At 37.9% G+C, this 21,475-nt stretch overlaps 1 protein-coding gene across 4 annotated transcripts; it reads right to left on the reverse strand.

Annotated features, from left to right (window-relative positions):
- Positions 1-1,432: 1,432 nt before the first annotated feature.
- Positions 1,433-20,162, reverse strand: LOC120112926 (serine/threonine-protein phosphatase PP1-like). 4 transcript variants are annotated; one of them, XR_005514609.1, is made up of 4 exons: positions 19,863-20,162; positions 12,966-13,525; positions 12,675-12,830; positions 1,433-1,893 (listed from the first exon to the last, which is right to left on the reverse strand). XR_005514609.1 is itself a non-coding variant. In XM_039133129.1 (4 exons), exons 1-3 carry the CDS (start codon positions 20,038-20,040, stop codon positions 12,700-12,702), a joined length of 927 nt encoding a protein of 308 aa, XP_038989057.1. In that variant the 5' UTR covers positions 20,041-20,162; the 3' UTR covers positions 1,433-1,893; positions 12,675-12,699. The 4 variants fall into 4 exon arrangements, 2 of the variants coding, with proteins under 2 accessions (XP_038989057.1, XP_038989058.1); XR_005514610.1 differs by having other exon boundaries at positions 1,433-1,949; XM_039133129.1 differs by having other exon boundaries at positions 12,675-12,888.
- Between the last annotated feature and the right edge of the window lie 1,313 nt (positions 20,163-21,475).

The raw sequence follows: 21,475 nt of genomic DNA on the forward strand, positions 1-21,475 counted from the left end.
CTCATTTATCAGTGCAGATGCCACGCAGATCAATTCTTACCGTACAATCTGCTGGAAGCAATTTGTTTAGCGTAGAAAGAGTCTTTCTTGCATGTTTCCCGCAGAAGACGGAAGAGAGGACCAGTTCAGGCATGCATGGAATAGCTTGCATCTGTTTCAAGGGGCGTATAGGACCATCTTGCCAGCTTATGAGTCATGACCGTGTTCCTAGCTTCTACGGATTCGGTGGCGGTGGCAGTTCAGTTGGTACGGGGATGGTGGCGATGGCATCTGTGGCGGACGCGATGGCTGCCCTTATTCAGGTTGTGTGTATTTCTGCAGTGGAGGAGGATGCCCATGGTGAGGTTGGGGCAGACTCTGAGATGGCGGCGGCGGCGGCCGCGGCCTGGAACTGTGGTAGTGGGTAAGCATGATGTGGTGGTGGGGGGCTGTGAGATGGAGGGTTGAGTCCATGGTTGGGTGATGCTGGTGGCGGTGTGCCATCATGAGGAGGTGGTGGTTGCCCGTGACAGGGTGGTGTATGTCCCCGGGGAGGGGGAGGTGGAGGTGGAGACTGCCTGTGCTGGGGAGGTTGCCTATGCTGCTGTCCTGGATGCTTGGGCCAAGTTTTGGGGTTTCCACAAGGTGGCGGTGGTCGCTGCCTGCAGTGCGGTTACGGGTGCCCATATGGAGGTACCGGCAAAGGCAGAGGTGGGTGTGGGTGTCTGTGATGAGGTGGAGGGCTTCCGTGCATGACCGGCCCAACCCTTAAGCGACTGAGGTGATTACCTAAAATCCCAGCCCAAAGAAAGCCCACCGCAGGAAAGACTTAAAGGACAAAACAATACGAAGCCTTCTGTAGTGGCGGCTGTGGCGTGCTGCGGTGGTGGTTGCCTACAGTCTGATGGTGGGTGTTTGTAGTGAGGTGGAGGATTCATGTGCGGCTGTGATGGCTGTCCATGAGAGACCGGCAACTGTGAGATGGCGGCGGCGGCTTGTGAGATGGAGGGGGCGAGTGCCGTGGAGGCATATGCCGTTGAAAAGGTGGTGGTGGCGGGTGATGCCAGCGGCTTGTGCGGTGGACTTGGTTGTCCATGTCGAGGGGTAGGCGGCTTTCCATGCTGCCGCGGCGAAGAGAGAAGAAAATCTGGCAAAAAGCAAGGGCAGGGAAGAGGGAAGAAGATGCAAATCTTGCCCGGCAACACTGCGTTTCACTCGTTCCAAGAACTGGGCGACAGCCAAAATTGCAGTTTAGGTACAGTGCCAACTCAAGTCTCGAGATACTAGCTGATCGGGGCCACAAATCCCAAATAATTCACCCAAATGAACTTGCTTGTGGCTTACCGTAGTTTGGAATATCAAATGAGTAAACATGAAACTGTAAGAGTAGTTTACCAAGGGCACACGGACCCGTTCAAGATAAGCTCAGGCATCAAAAAGGACAGACATGATAGAAATCATCTAAACCAAAACCATGGCTTAAAATTGGTATCTGAGTCAATATTCTGATTGCTTCCAGAAAATAAGAGTCCTCGCGCGCGATGAATACTGCCCATCAGCAATACATGGACAATATGGCTTTATGAGAAATATTTTACATCTTTGGGTTGCCCAGGGGAAAAAATGATCACATTTACCGGTTGAGGATATTGAAGAGAACAGTAAGATGCTTCAGCCTTTCAGCACCACTTTGTGTATCCCTACAGCATAGTTTCACAAAGCAAAGAAAATGAACTAGGCATCTGCTGACTATGAAACATAGTTGCTTCCAGACCACGATTGCTTGGTGCCCATCTCACATTATTTCAGCTTCGCTACGGGCATTGATGAGTCCAAGTCCATCACCTACAGGATTCCAGCCTTTACAGTCTCCATGAATGTCTCACCGCCATTAGCGTGAAACAGGTTTAAAGCCTTCATGAAAATGAGCAAATTAAATGCATACAGACCACAGAAAATTGACGCTGCAGCTGGGAAGAGAAACAGTATGGTAAATAAAAGCAGAAAAACCAAAAGGCAGAATACTTCCCTTCGGGCTGCAAAACAATATGAAGACAAGCAACAAGGTAATAAAAGGTAGGACTAAATAGTCATCACCTACTTACTTTTGATAGGATATGAAGACAAATATGGCATGTTGTGGTAACAACTTTTTAAAGCATGATTCTATTACCTAACATCCTAACTTCCAAATTAAAGCACATTAAATTAACTCCACCGTTGGAGAATACATCATGTACAGGTTACACTTCTCTGGCTGTTTATGATTTCATCATAAACAAAATAATTTTATATAAAAACATATCCCTACAGCTAGAACCAGGCCATATTCTAGTCCACCTAGTCCATTATTTCAGACATCAAATTACATCAGTTTTCTATAAGACCATGACTCTGAACAGAACCAATGGGATTCCATCCAAAATGCACCAGCAGCTGCTATCAACATTGATGCAATGACTACCCAAAGGTCTAGGATCATTAACGTATCAGGTTATATTGGTGGTTTTTTAGGTATTTTAAGCATTTCTCCAATACTGGAATATATAAATATAAATGCATCTGAAATATCTTATCCACTATTCAATATAACCATAAAGCTCAAAATGTTTCTTGCACATAGATCTCTCCATTGTTTTGTATTTCCAGTTAACTCTGGTAGTGCATTACAAAAATCTTTTAAAGTGTAGAATTTAAAGCACCATAGGTTCTGTTCAACATCTGTAATCACTAAAGCCCACTTTAATTTCCCTTGTGCAGCTCTACATCAAAAGATCCACCAAAATCTTTGTACATTCGCCGAAGCTCTAGAATAGTTATAGATCCACCTAAAAATTCCAAAACAGCCAACTACAAGAGGTTTGGCCAAGGTTTCTGTCTTGTGTTGCATGTCAGAGATGACTTGCCTCAATAAGGCTTTGATGCAGGCAGACATTTGTTCCCAACAAACTTTCTTAGAAATGTCGGCTCTTGTGCAATATGTCCGATATAGCACGTGCCGCAATAAGGTTTTGATGTGTGCAGAGTTCTGTTGCTCACAAACTTCTTAGGAAGGTAGGTTTGAAATGATTGTGCATTCTTACTACCAACACACAGGCAACTAGTGTCCAAAATATATAATTTTGTTTATATGTATATGAGACCTTGTAGATGACATTCAAGGTTCAGATTTTCATTTTGCAGCTCTCATCATTAAGCTCGAAGTGGGTTTGAAATCCTTGTGTAACATGATCACTTCAAACATTAACATCCTTTATCCCTTAGACAAGTGAGTATGTCCAATAGCTGATCTAAAAAGATCACCAAGCTCGATGTGAACCAATTCCGTCACTACGGAGAGGACTGGATAGAATCCAAAAGCAAGATTTACCACATCAGAAAGTCGAATCACGTGCCAAACTTCCGAAGGCCATAACTTGCCTGTGAAATGGCTAATTCCAATTATTTTCACTAATTATATCTATTTCAGAAAAGTTATATCTTTTTTCAACTAAAAAAAGGAATCCAACCCAAATTGTGCACAAGTAGACCTCAATAGCACAGATAAAGGCTATGTATTTCATATTATTACTCATTAATGAAAGAAAAAAAAAAACTTAAACCTTGCTTTGCTATTTTTCTATTTTTTAAAACTTTTTTAACAGACTCGAGTTGAGCGGGTTGAGAAAATTATTTTCTTCTCTCCGATCGAATCAAATTGGTAACAGATCTTCAATCCTCCATATCTATGGAGGCTTTAATTTGTGATCCAAACATGCAAGCAATACAAGCAGACGGAGGACGTGCCATACGTGCTTGAAATACATTGAAGGACGAATGCGAGTATGGCTATTAGTTCTACCTTGATAGATGATGAGATGAAGAAATATCTCACACAATTGGAGAATCACTAAGATTGTGTCTCGATTGTCAATGCCTTCAACACAAGCACCACCAACTCTTATATTCTCCCATGTCTAAAGATGAGGATCTACTATTTAGCGAGGAGGATAAGCAACCTTCGAGTACTCCAAATCTCCCTCTTCAACATTTTAAAGTCAAACCTAGAATCGAAATCCTTGTACACGATAAAACTGACGATGCAGAAAAGCTCTTAAAAAAGAAAAAATTCTCTCAACCTGCTCAGCTTTGATCTCCCAAGAAAAATTAGAAAATAAGTTAGAAAAATATGCAAAAGTAGGGTATAGGCCTCTTTTTTCATTAATGAATAATAAAGCGAGATAAGTAGCCTTTATTTATACTTGTGAAATCCGCCCCTGCACAATTTAAACCAGATTTCTCTTCTAGTTAAAAGAGAATATATCTTTTTAAAAAATAGACATGACTAGTAGAAATAATTATAAGAAGCTAAAATTCTATCTTTATTGACTGTCTTTAGCAGCTCCGCTAAACGAATTGGGAGATATATCCTCTCAAAGTCTTCCTAAAAAGGAAAGTTTTGGTTTGAACGGCCTAGTTCGGGCCTCAAACAATGGAATTTAGCATTGATCACTCAATATGCTGCACCGTTTATGGGGTGGCGCTACATCATAGAGCTCGAAAAGTTATCTGATTTTTTAAAAAATATATATATCTCAAACAAACATTGTACGAGCAAATTATTGCCTCTGAAAGTTTAGTATATTATTCGGCTTCCTAATGTAATAAATCTCGTTCTTGGATCCTTTTCAATCCTTCCTGTATTAGCCAAAGTGGTCTACATTGAGTATAGTGATCCTCTTGAATCAATATACATCTGCTATATCCATACCCAGTAAGTAAAAAAAATCTCCCACTAACCAAAAAAAATCGAAAAGATTTTTGGCTAAAGTTTATGCCTTCTTAGTGAAACTATTATGTTTTTATCAATTTCTGGCAGTCCCCACAGATAATAGGAAGTTCTTTTTATGTATATCTCATAAAGTATTTTATTTTTTTCTGAATTTGTCCTCTTTAATGAGATTCTCTATACCATTTATCTTTTGTCCACATTCTTTACAATCTCCAATCTCCAACATATCCTGAATAAGGAATTTGTTACCATGCTCTCATAAAAAAATAAAAAATAAAAAGTTCAAAATACAGAGGTGAAGGATACAAAAAATATCACATGCCTTATTTATTGTACTTATTTGCAACATTATCATGGATGCTTATCAAGTTATTTAAGAAACTTCATTGCATTGCATAAACTAGACTTTGAGAAGCATACATTTTATGGTTACATAAATGAGAACAAGTCCTAGCAAAGCTCAACTATTTACTATCAAGATATCAGGAAACAAGGCGGGTTCATTGAAGAAAGATGAATAGTCTATGGAAGAAGGAACAGAAAAAGATTACAGAGTCAATTTAAAAAATGTGGTGCATACAATATTACACAAATTATGCTCGAGCTGAACCTATAAACAACTAGATAGGGTTAAAACGTAAAAATCTCCAACTAATTATTTTACTCGATGTCAGAAAACTTGAATCATATTCTTGGCTAGGTTATCAATGGAAAATTAATAGAGAAGAATTGATACATCTCATTTTTTTCAATTCGGAGAAAAGAAATGACAGGATGCTACAAAATGGTAATTTTTGGTGTTCTGAAGAAAATATCAAGTGATCAAGTGATGCAGGATAACTCGATCGATGTTGAGGAAGCCTGAAAATGGGAAGAGATTAGGGCGAGGAATTATTTGATTGCTCCCAGAGTCTAAGAACCAGATGACGGCTAACAGAGCAACAATGGTCTTTTAAAAAAAAAAAAATTAGGGTTCTCTAGGTATAGGAGGGTAGTGGGAATTAAAAGCAAAACAAATTATAACTCAGCTATTACGTCTGCAATTATTTTTTAATCAATGTAGCCCAGACTAGTGTAGAAAAAAATTGATTGTATTTCTAAGCAAAAAAAGATTCAATGCAGAAACAATTATAGCTTTAAGGCAATGAGTGAGAGAGAGAGAGAGAGAGAGAGTTTGTCTACTCTCCTTCCAGAATGAGTGAGGTCTCAATCCTATCAACTCAAAGTTAAAAATGGACATCCTAAATTGAGAATCCAAAAGTTGCACTTTTTTGTGAGCCTCTTACCCATACATCAAATGGGCACAATAATCAACAGTTATAGGAGTATCAATATGGCAAACTATATCATACGGCACGTCAATTAAAAATCCACACTACCGATCATGATCTACATATCATAAAAGGTGCACCAAAATTCAACAAATTTGATGCTTCCAAAATATAAATCATGCAAAAAATCATATCGAGTCATTAAAATAAAATATTTTTGGACCACTTGATGCAAAGGCAAATGACCTCCAAAAGACATTTTTTTTTTGTTTCCAAGTAATTTTGGAATGTAAATCATAATTAATGGTGTGGACCCTCCTTTCCAGAAAGAGAGTAGACCAACTATATAACCAGCAAAACTATATCTTTCGATTAGTGAACGAAGGATAAGACATCTACTAGAAAATTTAAAGAATGGCAACAGTAAGCTAATAATTTATATATGGCTTAAAAGTAAGAATCAGGGAAGAATAGAGAATAGATTAATGGAGAAGAGAGAGAAGAGAATATTAGAGAATAGTAAAGAGAGAAGGGAAATCAAACAAAGGAAGAGCTAAACCATGCTAGAGTTAAACCATCGAGTAATTCACACTAGGGCTTTAAAGCCTTATTAACTTACCCCCAAGCCAACTTCGAGCCTCACAAGAACTCTTACAAATATAGAAAAAATCCCCCAAATTTGACTAGTCAACCACCTAGCAGTCATGGTACTGTAGCACGTGGTAGTGTTCACGTGAATAGTAACAGCAAACCTTGTTGACTCTCCTAAACTAATTTAATCATTGCTCTAAAATAAATCAAAATATATTTAATCAACAACTAATGATCATCAAATTTGAGGCTGTTGAATGAACTCGTAATCATGTTTCACCTCACATTCGTCACAGCAGGATAGGATCCCAAATCCCACGTGCATTACTTGATCTTGCAATCTCAGCCTCCGTTGCTTAGAACAGTGATAAGCTTGTTTACGATGCTGATGTTTGTGCCAACTACGTCCTCCCTTGATGCACAAATAATCTTTGATTGCTGCTCCATCATCAAGGTTTTCTATTCCTTTTAATGCCAAAAGATGGATCAGCAAGCAATTCAAAACCTGCTGTGGTTGGACAAATACATTCATTTAAAGGGGGGTATCACCAAGAGTTGTTCTTAGGATTTTGTCTCTTAATGCCTATGATGGATCACCTGGTCACCTTAATCAAAGAATAAAGGGATCATGAAGCTGTAAATTCAGTTGCGAAGATCGCAGTCAATGGGTGAGACAAAAATCAATGCAAACACTAACATTTGAGAATACGGATGATCACTGTCCACATTTTAATTAAACTCACAATATTGTACATACAGAACTCTAGTGGGAATGCCAAATGAAATTAAGGTTTTAGTCATTATTATTGTCAAAGAGATGAGCCTTGGTGCAACAATAAAGTTGCTCTCCTGTGACCTAGATGCCATAGGTTTAAAATATAGAAATAGCCTCTTCGTACGCAGGGATAAGGTTGCGCATATTTGACCCTCTCCAGGCCTCAAAGTGATAAGAGCCTTGTGCACTAGGCCATCCTTTTTTATAAGATAGCTTCCAAAATTATTATTTTTATCTCACCTAAGTCATTAAAGGGCTGGTGAATTGATAAAAATACTAACAAAGTTGAAATAGGGAGCACGAAGCAAGAATCTGCTCTGAGTACATTTCTCACATTTGCATCATACACCAAGGAGAATCAGGAAAATACAGAGGAAACTAGAAAATCGAGAACAAACAGGTGATGGAACAACACAGGCAACGAGATGAGTTGTAGACATAAAAGAAATTAGTAATAAGTTGAAGTAGTAGGGCATGGAATAATGGGAATCTAATTGAAAATAGTATATCATAATGAAAAGGAAGCTAGAATCATGCGCAAGGAACAAAAGACAAGGAAAAGTTACGCTAACCCACATAGATGTGATAGGTGGCATATGAATGAGCATTTTGTGCAAGTTAGGGTCCAACAAGTTTGAAGAATTAACAAGTTAGAGTATAACAAGGGTGGAGGATTAAAATTGAATATATATATATATATATATAGCTAAACTTGGCTATACTCGAGTGGACCTCCACTCAGATTTGGTTAGATCTAGATCGGAAGATGGAGGTTCCACATAGATGTTCTAATCCATTGGATATAATCTACTATTTCTAAACTGCTTAGACATCCAAAATCATGCGATTTGAAGATCCATAGCCTATGCATCAATTAGTCAAAAGAATATACATCATTTTATGTTATTTAAAGTGTCCAATTTTTTGACCACTTGGACTCCACTTCCTAAATTTGATGTCGAACATTCGTTGCAGTATGGTGGACATCACTTATGTTGACATAGGTTTGGTCCTGCCCATTTCTCCTTTTATATGGTCCAAGTGCTTGTCTTGTATCTTCATCCTCTTGACCAGAATAAGCCATGATCCACGTTACAAGATTCCATACAAACATGTAGTAGAAAGCAGAAACAAAATTTAACAGAAATATCTGAAGCTTATATTAATGAGGTTAATTTTTAGGTCTTAATATTGACGCAGCATGGAGAAAGAAGGGGAGCGAAGAAGAGGAAGAAGAAGAGGAGGGAAGGAAACCAAGGAGAAGAAGAAGAAGAGAAAGAAAGAAGGAGAGGAAGAATCAAAGGGAGAAACAACTCAATATTCTCAAATCTCAATAATGCAGGACCTAAGTTCACAATTATATATTAGTGGATATTTATAAACCCAAAATCCTAATACGAGTCCAAATAAAAAGCCTAATAAGTATAGAAATAAATATACTGAAGTTCTCACAAAACTCTAACTTAATAAAAATAAAATTCTCATTCTTATATAAACTTGCGCCTAACGGTAGTATGCTTAGATCTCTTATCGGACGATCCTCCATCATATTCATCCGGTTGGAAACCGACGAGTTTGGCTACAAGTATCACTCGAAAAAGCTCTGAATCCAAGGCACAAAACTCATCCTTTGCAATCCAAGAAGCATCAAATGAAGAGCGGTCTTTCCCTTGAATAAGATAACGATAGAAGCCACCATCAGAAGAAGTAACAATCTCATCATCCAAGACTTCTTCAATCTCATCTCTTTGCTGAGGAAAATGTAGCGCCTTAGGAACTAAAATACCTACAGGATCACTAGATGATAAAGCAGGACACCCAAAGATGCCTCAGTAAGGTAATAAATCCTCCACATTAAAAACAGGACTGATATTCATATGATTAGGTAAATCAAGTAGATATGCATTAGATTCAAGTTTTCTAATAATGGGAAATGGAGCAATGGCTCGAGCATGGAGTTTCTTGAAGGATTTTTTTGACAATTGTTCTGGATGAATGCAAACCATGATATTATCCCCTACATTAAACTCTTTAGCCCTATGATGCACATCAACAGTAAGTTTATAATCCACATTACTCGTTGCAATTTTGCGCCTAACCTCTCTATATAAATCATGCATGTGTTAGGCAAATTTTCAGCAAGTTCAAAAATACGGGTATCGGGTGGCAAAGAAATAAGATCAATAGGAGTATGGGGTTGATATCCATATACACACTCAAATAGGCTCTTACCCGTAGACCTATGAACAAAGTTATTATAAGCGAATTCAGCAGTAGGTAAAATACACCTCACGACATCGCAATGGTGGTCAACTAGCTCTGAATCATCCTCGAAGTCTTTCTTTAAAACATTCTATGAGATCTACTACTTGGTCCTCAACTTCTAGTGGATCATTAGACTCTTGCTCTAATACTAAAACTCTTAGAGCCTGAGCTACCAGCGGACTCAACTGCTCAAAGTGCTAACTCACTCATTCAATTTTTTGGTCTACTAAGTTCATAAAGGCTTGAGGGTCAAATTGTGATGTAGAAGTGGAGGGAATAGGATTTATGGTGGTTTGATCCATAGTGGATAGGTGGTCACTCTGCCTATTCCTAGTCATATTATGATGCACTCAAGTGTAGAGCAATAAAAAATATACAGAGATAGACTAAAAATTATAATAAGTAATTAAGATTCCTAAACTACTATGATGCCCACACATAAAACTAATAAGCATAACGCGGATGATATGCCAAAGTTCAAAAACTAGAATGGATGCAACAAAAAGAAAGCTAGATGCAAGAATTTTTTGTGGTCGAAAGGGGTAAAGTTAAACTTGGACTAAAGCAATTTACTAGTTGCCTAACCAAATAAATATCGATCAAGCTTTCAGAGGAAAAGATATTATTACCTCACAAAGAGCACTTTAAACTACTACTTCATCTTTTAGCGAAGAAAAACTCATTATAGAGGTAGGATTAACAAAAACAAACAACAAAAATAGAATCAGCATATCAAAATGAGCCAAGGAGGGTTTTCGATGCTGGCGTGGCAAGTGACGTAGTGCTAATGTTGCAAGTGGCGTTGATGCAACCGATGATGCCAACAAGCTGCATGGATAAGGTGACATGTCAATGCTCGCTGACTAAATGATGATGTGATGTAAGCTACTGACTGGATGATGATGTGGCAAGTATTGATGATCCAATATGAACACTAAACCAAACGGACCGCAATCAGGTCCACGGGCTGGATCTTGTGGATCTAAACCCGAATACACTAAGCTTACCGAGTTTGGATTGGATCTTGCGGATCGGATCTGGCTTTGAACCTAGATCTGCTTGGGCTTTCGTCCTCACGATGCCCTAAATCAAATCCCTAGAGCCTAGGCAGAGCGCCTCTTGGCGGCGATCAGCAAATGGCAATAGAGTTCAGGCTAGGGATGGTGACGGCCTAGGACAACAACAGAAAGAGGGATAACAGTGGAGGGCCTGCGCTGGGGACACCCTGGGCTTCTATCGGTGTCGATCATGGAGTCATCGAGGCTCCAGATCCTCCACGGCACCTCTTGACAGAGAGAGAGGTAGACAGCAGCAGTGCGATGCTTCGCATTGGGGTTGTCAAGGGGTGCAACGACCTTCACCTGGATGGCGTCGTGGATGCGGTGGAGGCAAGGAGGTGGTTCGAGTGTCCAATCATGCATCAGAAGGGTGAAGTCCATTGAGTGAGCCGACGATGAAAACCCCGCCAAAGGGTGAAGCCGGTGGTGTGGGATGAACAAGGGAGGCGGATGAGGAAAAAAAGGGAGCCTGGTGGGTGTTCTTGGAAAACAAGGGATCCAGAATTTTTTTTTGTTTCCCTTTTTTTCTTTACGGTGTTGTGTGGGGTGTGGACTAGCAACATGGTGTTGCAAGTCTATAGGCACGAATCTCAAGATGGTGCTCATAGAGCAACAACGATGCTACATCAATGGTGGAGTATCGAGGCTAGCTCTAATACCAAACTGACGCAGGACAGAGAAAGGAGAGGGAAGAAGAGAAGAAGAGGGAAGGAAACAAACGAAGGAGAAGAAGAGGGGGGAAGGAGAGGAAGAATTAGAGGGAGAGGCAACTCAATATTCTCAAATCTCAATGATGCAAGACTTAGATTCTCAATTACATATCGGTGGATATTTATAGACCCAAAATCCTAATAAGAGTCCGAATAGAAATCCTAATAAGTATAGAAATAAAAATATTGAAGTCCTTACAAAACTCTAGTCCTAATAAAAATAAAATTCTTAATAAAAATAAAATTCTCTAATTCCTATATTTGCACCTAATGGCAGTACGCTTAGATCTCTTATTGGGGCGGTCCTCCATTAAAGACTTTAAGGGATTTGACAAAAAGGGTTTGTTGAATAAGGATATAAACACTGAATAAGGTCTGCCATGAGATTTTATATCAAGTCAATTAAAAATGTGACGAAAAGTGACCAGGTAATGATAAAGAATAGGTAAAGGAATAAAATAGGAAAACGACCTGAGATTTTATATCAAGTCAATATAAAGATCTGATGAAACAGACCATGTGAAGATAAAGGTATATTGGTCAAAGTTTCGTAATTACCTTATCCCACAGAAATCGTTAGAACCAGTAAAGAAGAAAAATACAAGCATGACCAATTTTCCCAGTAGGCTTCTGTTTATTCCATGGAGTGTTTTTAACAAGACTCAAATCTTTTAATAATTGCATAAGGGGAGGGAGGGAAGGGCACCCAAAACTTTTAATAATTGCATGAGGGGAGGGAGGGGGGGAGGCAGAGAGAGACTTCTAGCCCTTCATAAACTCTTTTCACGAGGTATCACTTCCCATGGAAAAAAAAACAGACAGAATCAAAAATATTTACTTGTTGCTGTTTCTTTCCAAAATATTTCACTCCAAATCTTGAGAATTCCTCCCATGTGCTAGACATGTAACAGCAAACAGCAAATTCATGTTCCAATTTTCATCCCTCGTTTAGTTACAAAAGTGCACTGTATTTTTTCTATCCAGCAGCACTAACCCAAGCTGCCACCTTATCAACTTGTCCAAAGTGATAGGGTCAAACTCGAAAATATGATTGATATTGTGTTTGTGTGTTGCATTGTGTGTGTGTGTGTGTGTGTGCCTGTCTGTCTGTTTGTGAAGCAAACACCTACAGCAAAGGCATGAGGCAAAAACTTCATGGGAACAACCATTGAAGGCTACTCATTCACAATCCTTTAAAATCAATTACTGACAGAAAAGAGTATAAAACAGTAGGTGTGATCTCATGCAACTGACCTTGATGACGCAAGCTTTCCGATTATCATATTTTTGTTGACATGATGAACTTTGGTTTCTTCACTGCAGGCTTGAGAATTTGAAAAGAGCACATTAGAGTTTCATCAACACTCATCATTGCACCAGCATTATCAAATTCACCACAGTAATTTGGGGCTGAAAATATGGTGACAAGTTGTCTGTCAGCAAAGAATTCATAGCCATCCTCAACAACCTACGAATCATGAAAAGAACTTAGTACAAAAAGACGAGCAAAGTTTACAAGTAACAAAAAACAGATTAACTTATAACCTGGTGGGCCCGGCAAACAAGATCCAGATCATGCTTTAATAAAAATTCTGAAACCTTATCAGCACCAAAAGTGTATGACACCCCTCTGTCATTCATTCCCCAACCTTGAACATCCCTTCCAGGATCTGACCAAAGTAGGTCACATAGTAAACCAGTGTCTGGGACATCAATAGGACGAGATAAGTTTTTAATCTGATCCAAGTTTAACAGATCAGGGGAAAGGCCACCATGCATGCACAGTATTTTGTCATCAATTAGAGCAGCTATAGGGAGGCAATTAAAGCAATCAATGAAGACCTTCCACAGTCTCACATTAAACCGACGCTTACATTCATCATAAAATCCATATATCCTGTTTATTGAGGCACATTCATGATTTCCTCTTAGAAGAAAAAAGTTCTCTGGGTATTTGATTTTGTATGCAAGAAGAAGGCATATAGTTTCCAAGCTTTGTTTTCCCCGATCCACATAATCACCTAAGAACAAATAATTAGCCTCAGGAGGAAAACCTCCGTATTCAAAAAGCCTTAGAAGGTCACCGTACTGGCCATGAATGTCACCTGAAAGTTCATATAACAAAGGAACTATCAATAAAAAAGATCTCCAGCAAAAGAATTGCAAGATTTGAGAAAGGAATTATATGATAGTATCTCATAACATGCAGAAGTATAAAGGTGAGGCTGCTGGACTAATAATTGGTTCTTGTAAATAATTAGGCTGTGTTTGGTTCCCAAACAATTTTAACCAGCATGTTTTAATAATATTCGATTAGGTACTTATTCCTTGTTAATCAGCTAAAGCAATTCAAGGGCTATTTGGCCCCCTCCCATCTTATAATTTTAACCAGGTTATAAATGAATATCAAAAATATGCTTTGCAGTTTTTTTGAAATCCAAAAGGTACCCCTTATTATTGGGGCTTCATTCAAGAGCCAAAGAAGTTGTTTGGCTGAATAAGCCTGAACAAAGCTGAAAAGGTGGACTTTTTTCAGTTTTATTCATGTTAATTCTGGAACCAAAGAGGGCCTTAATGAACTATGGAACACGATCAGTTATTACTATGCATTTAATAAATGCTGGAACCAAATTGTATGTCTAGTATCCAGCCATATCCTAAGGTACCCATACTCAAACACTTGTCTATTAGCTGCAGCTGAATAAATTCAGTTTTGTCTAGCAAAAAAAATAAATTCAGTTTAGTCTTGACACAAATGGGAAAAAGAGTAATGTTCCTGGCCTAAGAGCAATCCAAACATAATGAAGGAGAGTTTGAACTTGATAAAATTGACAAGATTCAATAAATCCAATGTCATTACTTTCTGTTTTGGTGGAGAAACCAACTAGAATGGTACATGCCGACATCTATTCATAAAAGCTTCAGATCATACCCTTTAATAAATGTATATACTTTCTAGAACATTATAAAATATTATACATCCTAAAATGGCATTATACATGATATAATATAAGGAACAAAAATGTCCAATTACATCAATTTTTTCGTTTTTACATGCATAAACATGGTAACATTAGAGAACATTATCTGAAGTGCTCAGGTACAAAGTGCAGGTCTTTGTGGAATCACTGTTGCCATCTGACACATACAACTAGCAAGACACTTAGTTTGCAAGGCTTGTGATTCACATGTCCATTGAGTATTATTTCATTCATTCTACAGACATCATATGACTATTCCTTCTTGATCTTGTTTAGAACAGAATTTTGTATTTGTATTCAAATTTACTAGTAGCTCACGCATGGCCATATTTTGTTGAGTTTTGAACTTATAAAATGAGCTGATCTGTATACTTCATGGAGTTCCATGGAATTTAGAAGTGTCGCCCTCAAATAGTAATAGTAAATCTTGGCATGGGGTTTCATTGTTCATCTTATGGTACTCCCAAACACCAACCAAAGTGGGTAAGACTAAGGACATTGCAATAAGATGAAAATTTTATAATTTATATTTTCTAAGGTACTGTATAGGTCAAAATAATTTTTCAACCCTGCAGAGATGCCATCATCAATTATAAAGGTGTGAAGGAGGGAGGCAGGGGGCTAAGGGGGACCATGCCCCAACCCACCCATCCACCCACCCCACTCGGAAAAAAAAAAGATAATATAAAAAAATAAAGAAGAATTTATGTATTTTTCCATGGCCAGTTCTAAAATGTTGTTAAGATTATTTTTCTGTGATGATAAAGCCTCCTTAGTATTCCATTCCAAAATCCAATACTCCTCTTAAAATCCTTTCTTCTAAAAGCAAGATGAGTAAATTTTGTGGATTGGGCTCTAGAGATAGCAAAGGTAGTAGATGATGAAAGCTTAGCCATGTTCATTGTCATAGCCTGGGCAATTCGGAAATATAGAAATGACTATGATTTTAATGGTGTAGAAAAAGATCCAGGAGAAAGCCTTCTATGCTTATTATTTCTTATATGATTTTATATGTGCAAAAGAGAAGATAGATATCCAGCCCTTACCAACCTATTCTTCTTGGTCTGTGTTGAAGGAGCATTAGTACAAGGTAAATGTGAATGGAAATATTTTTGCAAGTACAGGAAGAAGTGGGTATAGGTGTAGTTATCAGAAATTTCATGTAGAAGCACTGGATTTTCGGGAGGGAGCTCATTTTGCTCAAGATTTGGTGTTTCATTTGATAACTCTAGAAGGAGATTAGTCAAAGGTATGCAAAGCTCTATCTTTGAAATAGCTGGATCTATCTCATATAGGAGTTATAGTAGAAGATATAAAAGGCCTATGTGTTGTTTTTCAAGGTTGCTACGTCTTACAAATTCCAACATGCTATCGTAGAATATCATGTAGAAGCACTGGCTTTTCAGGAGGGAGCTCATTTTGTTCAAGATTTGGACTTCGTTTGATAACTCTAAAAGGATATTGACTAAAGGTACACAAAGGTTTATCTTTAAAAGAGTTGGATCTATCACATATTGAGTTTTATAGAAGATGTAAAGAGTTTTATGTGTTGCTCTTCAAGATTATAACATCTCACATGTTAAAAGAAAAGGCAACTCTGTAGTTCATACTCTTGCACGCCATGCTTCGCAAGTGGTAGATAGCTCTGTTTGGATTGAGGAGCCTCCAGATTTTCTTTCCATTGTTATTGGATGATGTAGCATCTTATTCATAATAAATTTAATCATCTTTTCTATCAAAAAAAGTCAGCCTTTCTGCAGGTGCTTACAAATTTGTGGGGTCTTTAATATCCACACTATATGCTGCCCACCAATCACAAAACAAGAAAGCTTTTGAACTTCTCTTGATTTTCCTATCAAAGAGGTGGTTAATTGTGAATTTATATCCCTCTCGCAGCGATAAATAATCGATGATTTTAGTAATTATTGCTTTCATTATATCTGGACATGGGCATGGGAAAGGAAAATAATCATTCCTTCACAGCTGTAGGGCAATATAACAAAGAAAGCTACACTGGCGATTTGCACTAAGTACGTGAGCTCCTTCAAACATTTTGATATATGCTCTATTACTATAGATTAAGAAACTAAATTGCTGTTATGTTATTCACACAATTTAGTAAAACCTTCTACTATCTAGCAAGACAGGTCAGGCATGTTGGTCATATCTAGCAACATATGCAAAAAAACAGAACCATCCCATTGCAGTGATTCATGCTTCCGTGCATAAGAAATCCAGTATTTACAAGCTTTCACAACAAACCAGGATTTGTTGTATCCACAGGTAGATATGACTTGGGGGCAACAATAAAAACAAATCCTTGAAAGACTGGCAAGATCATATTCTTTTTCTCTATATTTGAGGAGAAGCACTACTTCTTTCTAGTTTAGGGGGAAGAATATTATGTACTTTTATTAATGAAAGAGGATCACTTTTCACCAAAAAAAAAGGAGGATCACTATTAAAGAATGGGAACTAGCCTACATATGCAAAAGAGTGCTTGTAGTGTTTGTGTCTATGAAATATATGCTACCATAATTCAAGCCTCAGCTCTCTTTCTATTTTAGAGATATTATATTCTTTTAACCCACATGGCCATGTTTTGTATACATAAAAATAAATAGATGGTACAAGTATGCAGTTTTCTATAGAATGATTTGGTTTGTACTTTTACATATTTTCTTATTATGAAAGAAATTTTAGTAATTTGTCTTGCAGCCTTGTAGGATAAAAACAAAAAATAGATAACCATGGATTTGTGAATTTCATAACACATATCCCTACATGTGCATATTGTTAGCTGTTATTGTTCGGAATAGATTAATGTTGCTCCAATTGCAAGCTTTTTATGATGGGTCCTATTAACATATGCACCCGAGCACTTATTAAGAGTGCACTTATTATTTTAAATCAAGATTTGCCATACTAGGCGTACAGTACCGGTATCGAACTGAGACTCAGTACCAAGTCTCAGTACACCAATCCTACCTTTATACCAGGCACACCGACATTGTACCAGCATGATACCGGTATAGGGTCCGCTACTAAGATTGCAAACCTTGTTTTAAATGATGTGTCCACATTTGATAAGAGGTCAACTTGCTAGGAAAGGGATTGAGCAATCTAAGTTTTCTGCAACAATTTTTGTTCATAATAATCAATTAACAAATCTTTATTTCTAATTCTGAAAAGGCCAAACTTGCCATTTATACCTCCATAGAATAAGTTTTAACCATTGATATGGTAATCAAAAAAGGAATGAGTGCAATACATGGGTGGTTCATGATTGACATGGAGAGATTTTAGGAAACTATAGGGAGCAATTTTTGAAAGATAACATATGACTAATATAATACATTTAGCTAGAGTTTGTAACCAATTCAACATGTCATTAAAAGTAAATGAGGACAATGATCTTAACGTAACATTATTCTTTTAATGATTCAAAAAATAATCCCCCCCTTTCCAAGAGAAAATTCCTTGACCCTAGGGCCCCTACATGTGCCAATCATGGGCTAGCATGATAAGCTACATTATGAGGTTTTGCTATGTTCTTCCACCGGTCACATGAAAAGAGATTTGTGTTGGTATGTATCTGTACCTGTTAATATGTGCCAAACCAGCATGGACAATTACACAATATAAGATGTATAAATTTCAAAGTTGTTCTCATACTTTCCAAATAATTGCATACCATAACATATGGATCAGTGGGATGCAGTACTTAATGTGGACTCCTGAGCATCAATGAGACTTTGTTTGGCATATCATCCATCTCTCTCATGCCATGTGCATTGCATGTGTCAAACTCTAGTTTTCAAAAATATGGCATGAGTTGGTATAGTAATCTCTGCAATTTATGCACCCCCATATATGTTGATATCAAAGAAGTCTCCATCTTCTTCAAGAATTTATCATGCTCCTTTAGCTTCACCCTCCTAATTATCCCTTTATAGGTTAATTATATTATTCACCTCCGAGTTCACTATAATCACATCCAACAAAATGGTCAGACATTTCATTCATCGCAAGGATTTGACGTACTCGTAAAAGTTTTCTTCCGGTTTCCTTGTATCTGGATTTTCAAATCCATCTTTTAAGTGCCACCAAACAAAACAAAACATTCCACCCAAATCCTCACAGAGTTGAAAAGGAAATGAGCCCCCATGTCAGACCCACCACGTCCATGAGATCCGAGATGTTTTTGGAAAGGTAAGTCCTAAGGAGTCTTCACTACACTAGCTAAGAAATGTGACTCAATCCTCCAAGATGAGGAATCAATTGATCTAATTTTTTCTAGGTTCACGCCTTCAATCAAGAAACGGCTTATATGTAGCCTTCAAGAAAAGGCCCTCCAATCGAGACTCCTTTGATTATCTGGTTGTACCAGATGCACATGTAAATTGCACCTTCAGTAAATTGGAGTCAAGGCCTTACCAAGGTTTCTTGGCAGAGTATCTTCTTGGCCTATATCATTCGCTACTTGCTCATCAAACATACAGTTGCAATCAAAGACATCTAGGTCCTTAGAGGCCTAAGGTGCAGCAACCTCCGCATTACAGTGGTAACTCTTCCTCAGCATATAAAATGCAACTTCCCTCTTAGGTGTATTTTTCTTATGGCCCTTTAATTGAGATATACAGTAGGTGGAAGAAAAATAATACAGCAATTACTAATTAGAATGTCATCTTAACAACATTATATGTGCGACGTGCATCAAAGATTAGTAAGGGCAAGCACAAAGACTAAAACGACAAAAAGAAATGGTACATGATGCCATCAAAATACCACGTGAGGAAAAATTTGTCCTACGGCTGAATTCTTTTTACAGTGCTCTATTATTTAGATTAGGTCAAAGTAATAGATATAATATAGCATGCAGGTTGTCTCCTGCTTAAACTATATCAAACTGAAAGAGATGAACTTTCGCCGGCTGATTGCATCACCGGGAAGAAACGAGTTCCAAAACTCTTTTCCTTGACATCTTTTCCAATGCTAGCGGATACGCCCAGCGTGCAGAAATTGTACATCCAAGAATTTCCTGTTGGTGAAAAGAGTTGAACCATTAAATGGCAAAAGATCATGGACTTCCGTGAGGGCAGATAGGATCACACAGTTGTGACGGTATAACCCCGGACATATAATAATGTGCAAGATTGCATATACCAAGATCAAATCTTGATCAAAAAAATTCAACCCATCTTTCCTGATAAAGAAACCCTAGGTTTCCCGTGAACTCGCAAGATCAATATCCCCCAGCAAGGAACTCAACCTTAATTGTCATCCCAAATTAATCCAGTGTTCCTTCCTACAATCAACAAAGATTCTCCCAAAACACCAAAGCAAATCACTTAACCTGAGACACGGATCCTAAACAATCTTCTTTAATTGATTAAATAAGAAACAGAACAAGGCCAGGTTCTCTACGGATCAGAGAGAGAGAGAGAGAGAGAGAGCTGACCGCAGATCTTAATGGGAGCTTGGAGCTCTAATAGATTAGGCTGGCTAAGAAAGATATCCCGCGAGGCAACGCAGAGCTGCCGGATCTCCGCCTCGGATAGCTGGACCTGCCGGCCCGGCCTCGCCGCCCGCACCTCCAGCAGCCGGTTTATGATATCGTCCAGCAACACCGGATCCATCCCCCTGCCCAAACCCTGGAAACAAACCTTCGCTTCTTATGAAACGACCATCGACTTGGCTCTGCGTTGGGTAGGTGCTGTAAGGGAGGGATAAATAAATATAATAACAAAAGAATGAGAGAGAGAGAGAGTGGGAAAAGCCGCGACGGTGTTTCGTAGATTAATCTGATCAAACGAGGTTGAACGTGAGCCGTCGGATCCAGACCGTGGGTTTGCAAGCCGTACGTACCTTCTTTCCCGACCAAACCTAATCCGTGCAGCCAAGCCAGGAAATTACCATGGCACCCGCAGTCACACCGATCACAAATCCAAATAAATAGATAGATAAATAAATGAAGGACAGGGCCAGTCAAATCACAGGTGATAAAGATAACTAAGGGCAATATTTACATAATATTAGAAATGGCATGAGAAACTAATGTTTATATATTTGGTTGAGAAGGATTGGGCTCTCAAACAAGTATGAAAATAATTTCTATTTTAACTATTTGGTCCGGAAGAATTCCATTGCTATTCCAATTTTAGAGAAAAATAAAAATTATACCAATACTTCAAAATTTAATTCCAACTTTTTTCTAATATTTAAATATCATTTTGATCCTGATTCTAATTCTAATTATGAACTGAATATACGAGGAAATATAGTCATTCTGATTATCTTTTCAAATAATTTCTATTTTAATTTTGATTCCAACCATAAACTAAATGCACCCCAATAGTAGTTGTCTAGACAGCGAGAAAGAACGTTAGAAAACCCAATTATAATAAATATTATTGGAAAGCTTAAATTTAATATGAATAATGAGACTGGACATGGTTTGCCTTACTCTTGACTGAGTGTTGGCTCCTTGAGAGATCCGCAACCCACAATTGAGGAAGCCGCCGGCCTTATGCATAGAGATCCCTCAAAATGAGACCCTAGTCATTTTATATGTAACAAAAATGTATAATTTTTTTAATTGATTAAAGAGGTCATGTTGATGTGTTTAAGATGACCGAGACAAACATGACCCTTGAGGTAAAGCGACATAGGATACCTTCAAATTATGCAAGGCAATGATGGATAACTTTTTGTAGAACATCTTTATTCATTTTGATTGCACAGTAGGCTTTCAGATACAAGGAACAAATATATATATATATATATATATATACTAGTTCTCATAGATGTGCTTGAACACTATATTTTCTATAGGTCAGGGCCTCTTCAAAAAAACTAGCTAAAAAATATTATCTATATTTTTTTGGCTCTATATAAATATTCAAGATCTACCGGTTCATGGCCGATACAGGACTATATACATGTTCCTCATTATGCCTGGCATATGTGTTAGACTAAGAATCTAAATTCATTTAATCCAATTACAACTATCATAAATCTAAATATACTTATTACGATCGGCTTATGATCAACCTAAATAGGCATGTACTGCAA

The sequence above is a fragment of the Phoenix dactylifera genome, chromosome 13 (assembly GCF_009389715.1).
Source record: "Phoenix dactylifera cultivar Barhee BC4 chromosome 13, palm_55x_up_171113_PBpolish2nd_filt_p, whole genome shotgun sequence".
Taxonomy (NCBI): Eukaryota; Viridiplantae; Streptophyta; class Magnoliopsida; order Arecales; family Arecaceae; genus Phoenix; species Phoenix dactylifera.

Bases quoted from the DNA above. Each gene is read 5' to 3' on its own strand.
- LOC120112926 (XM_039133129.1), bottom strand. From the start codon at position 20,040: ATGGATCCGGTGTTGCTGGACGATATCATAAACCGGCTGCTGGAGGTG. The intron at 13,526-19,862 runs GTCAGCTCTCTC...ATGAACTTTCAG, and splicing joins AGCTCCCATTAAGATCTGCG to GTGACATTCATGGCCAGTAC. The intron at 12,889-12,965 runs GTTATAAGTTAA...CATGATTCGTAG, and splicing joins TTGTTTGCCGGGCCCACCAG to GTTGTTGAGGATGGCTATGA.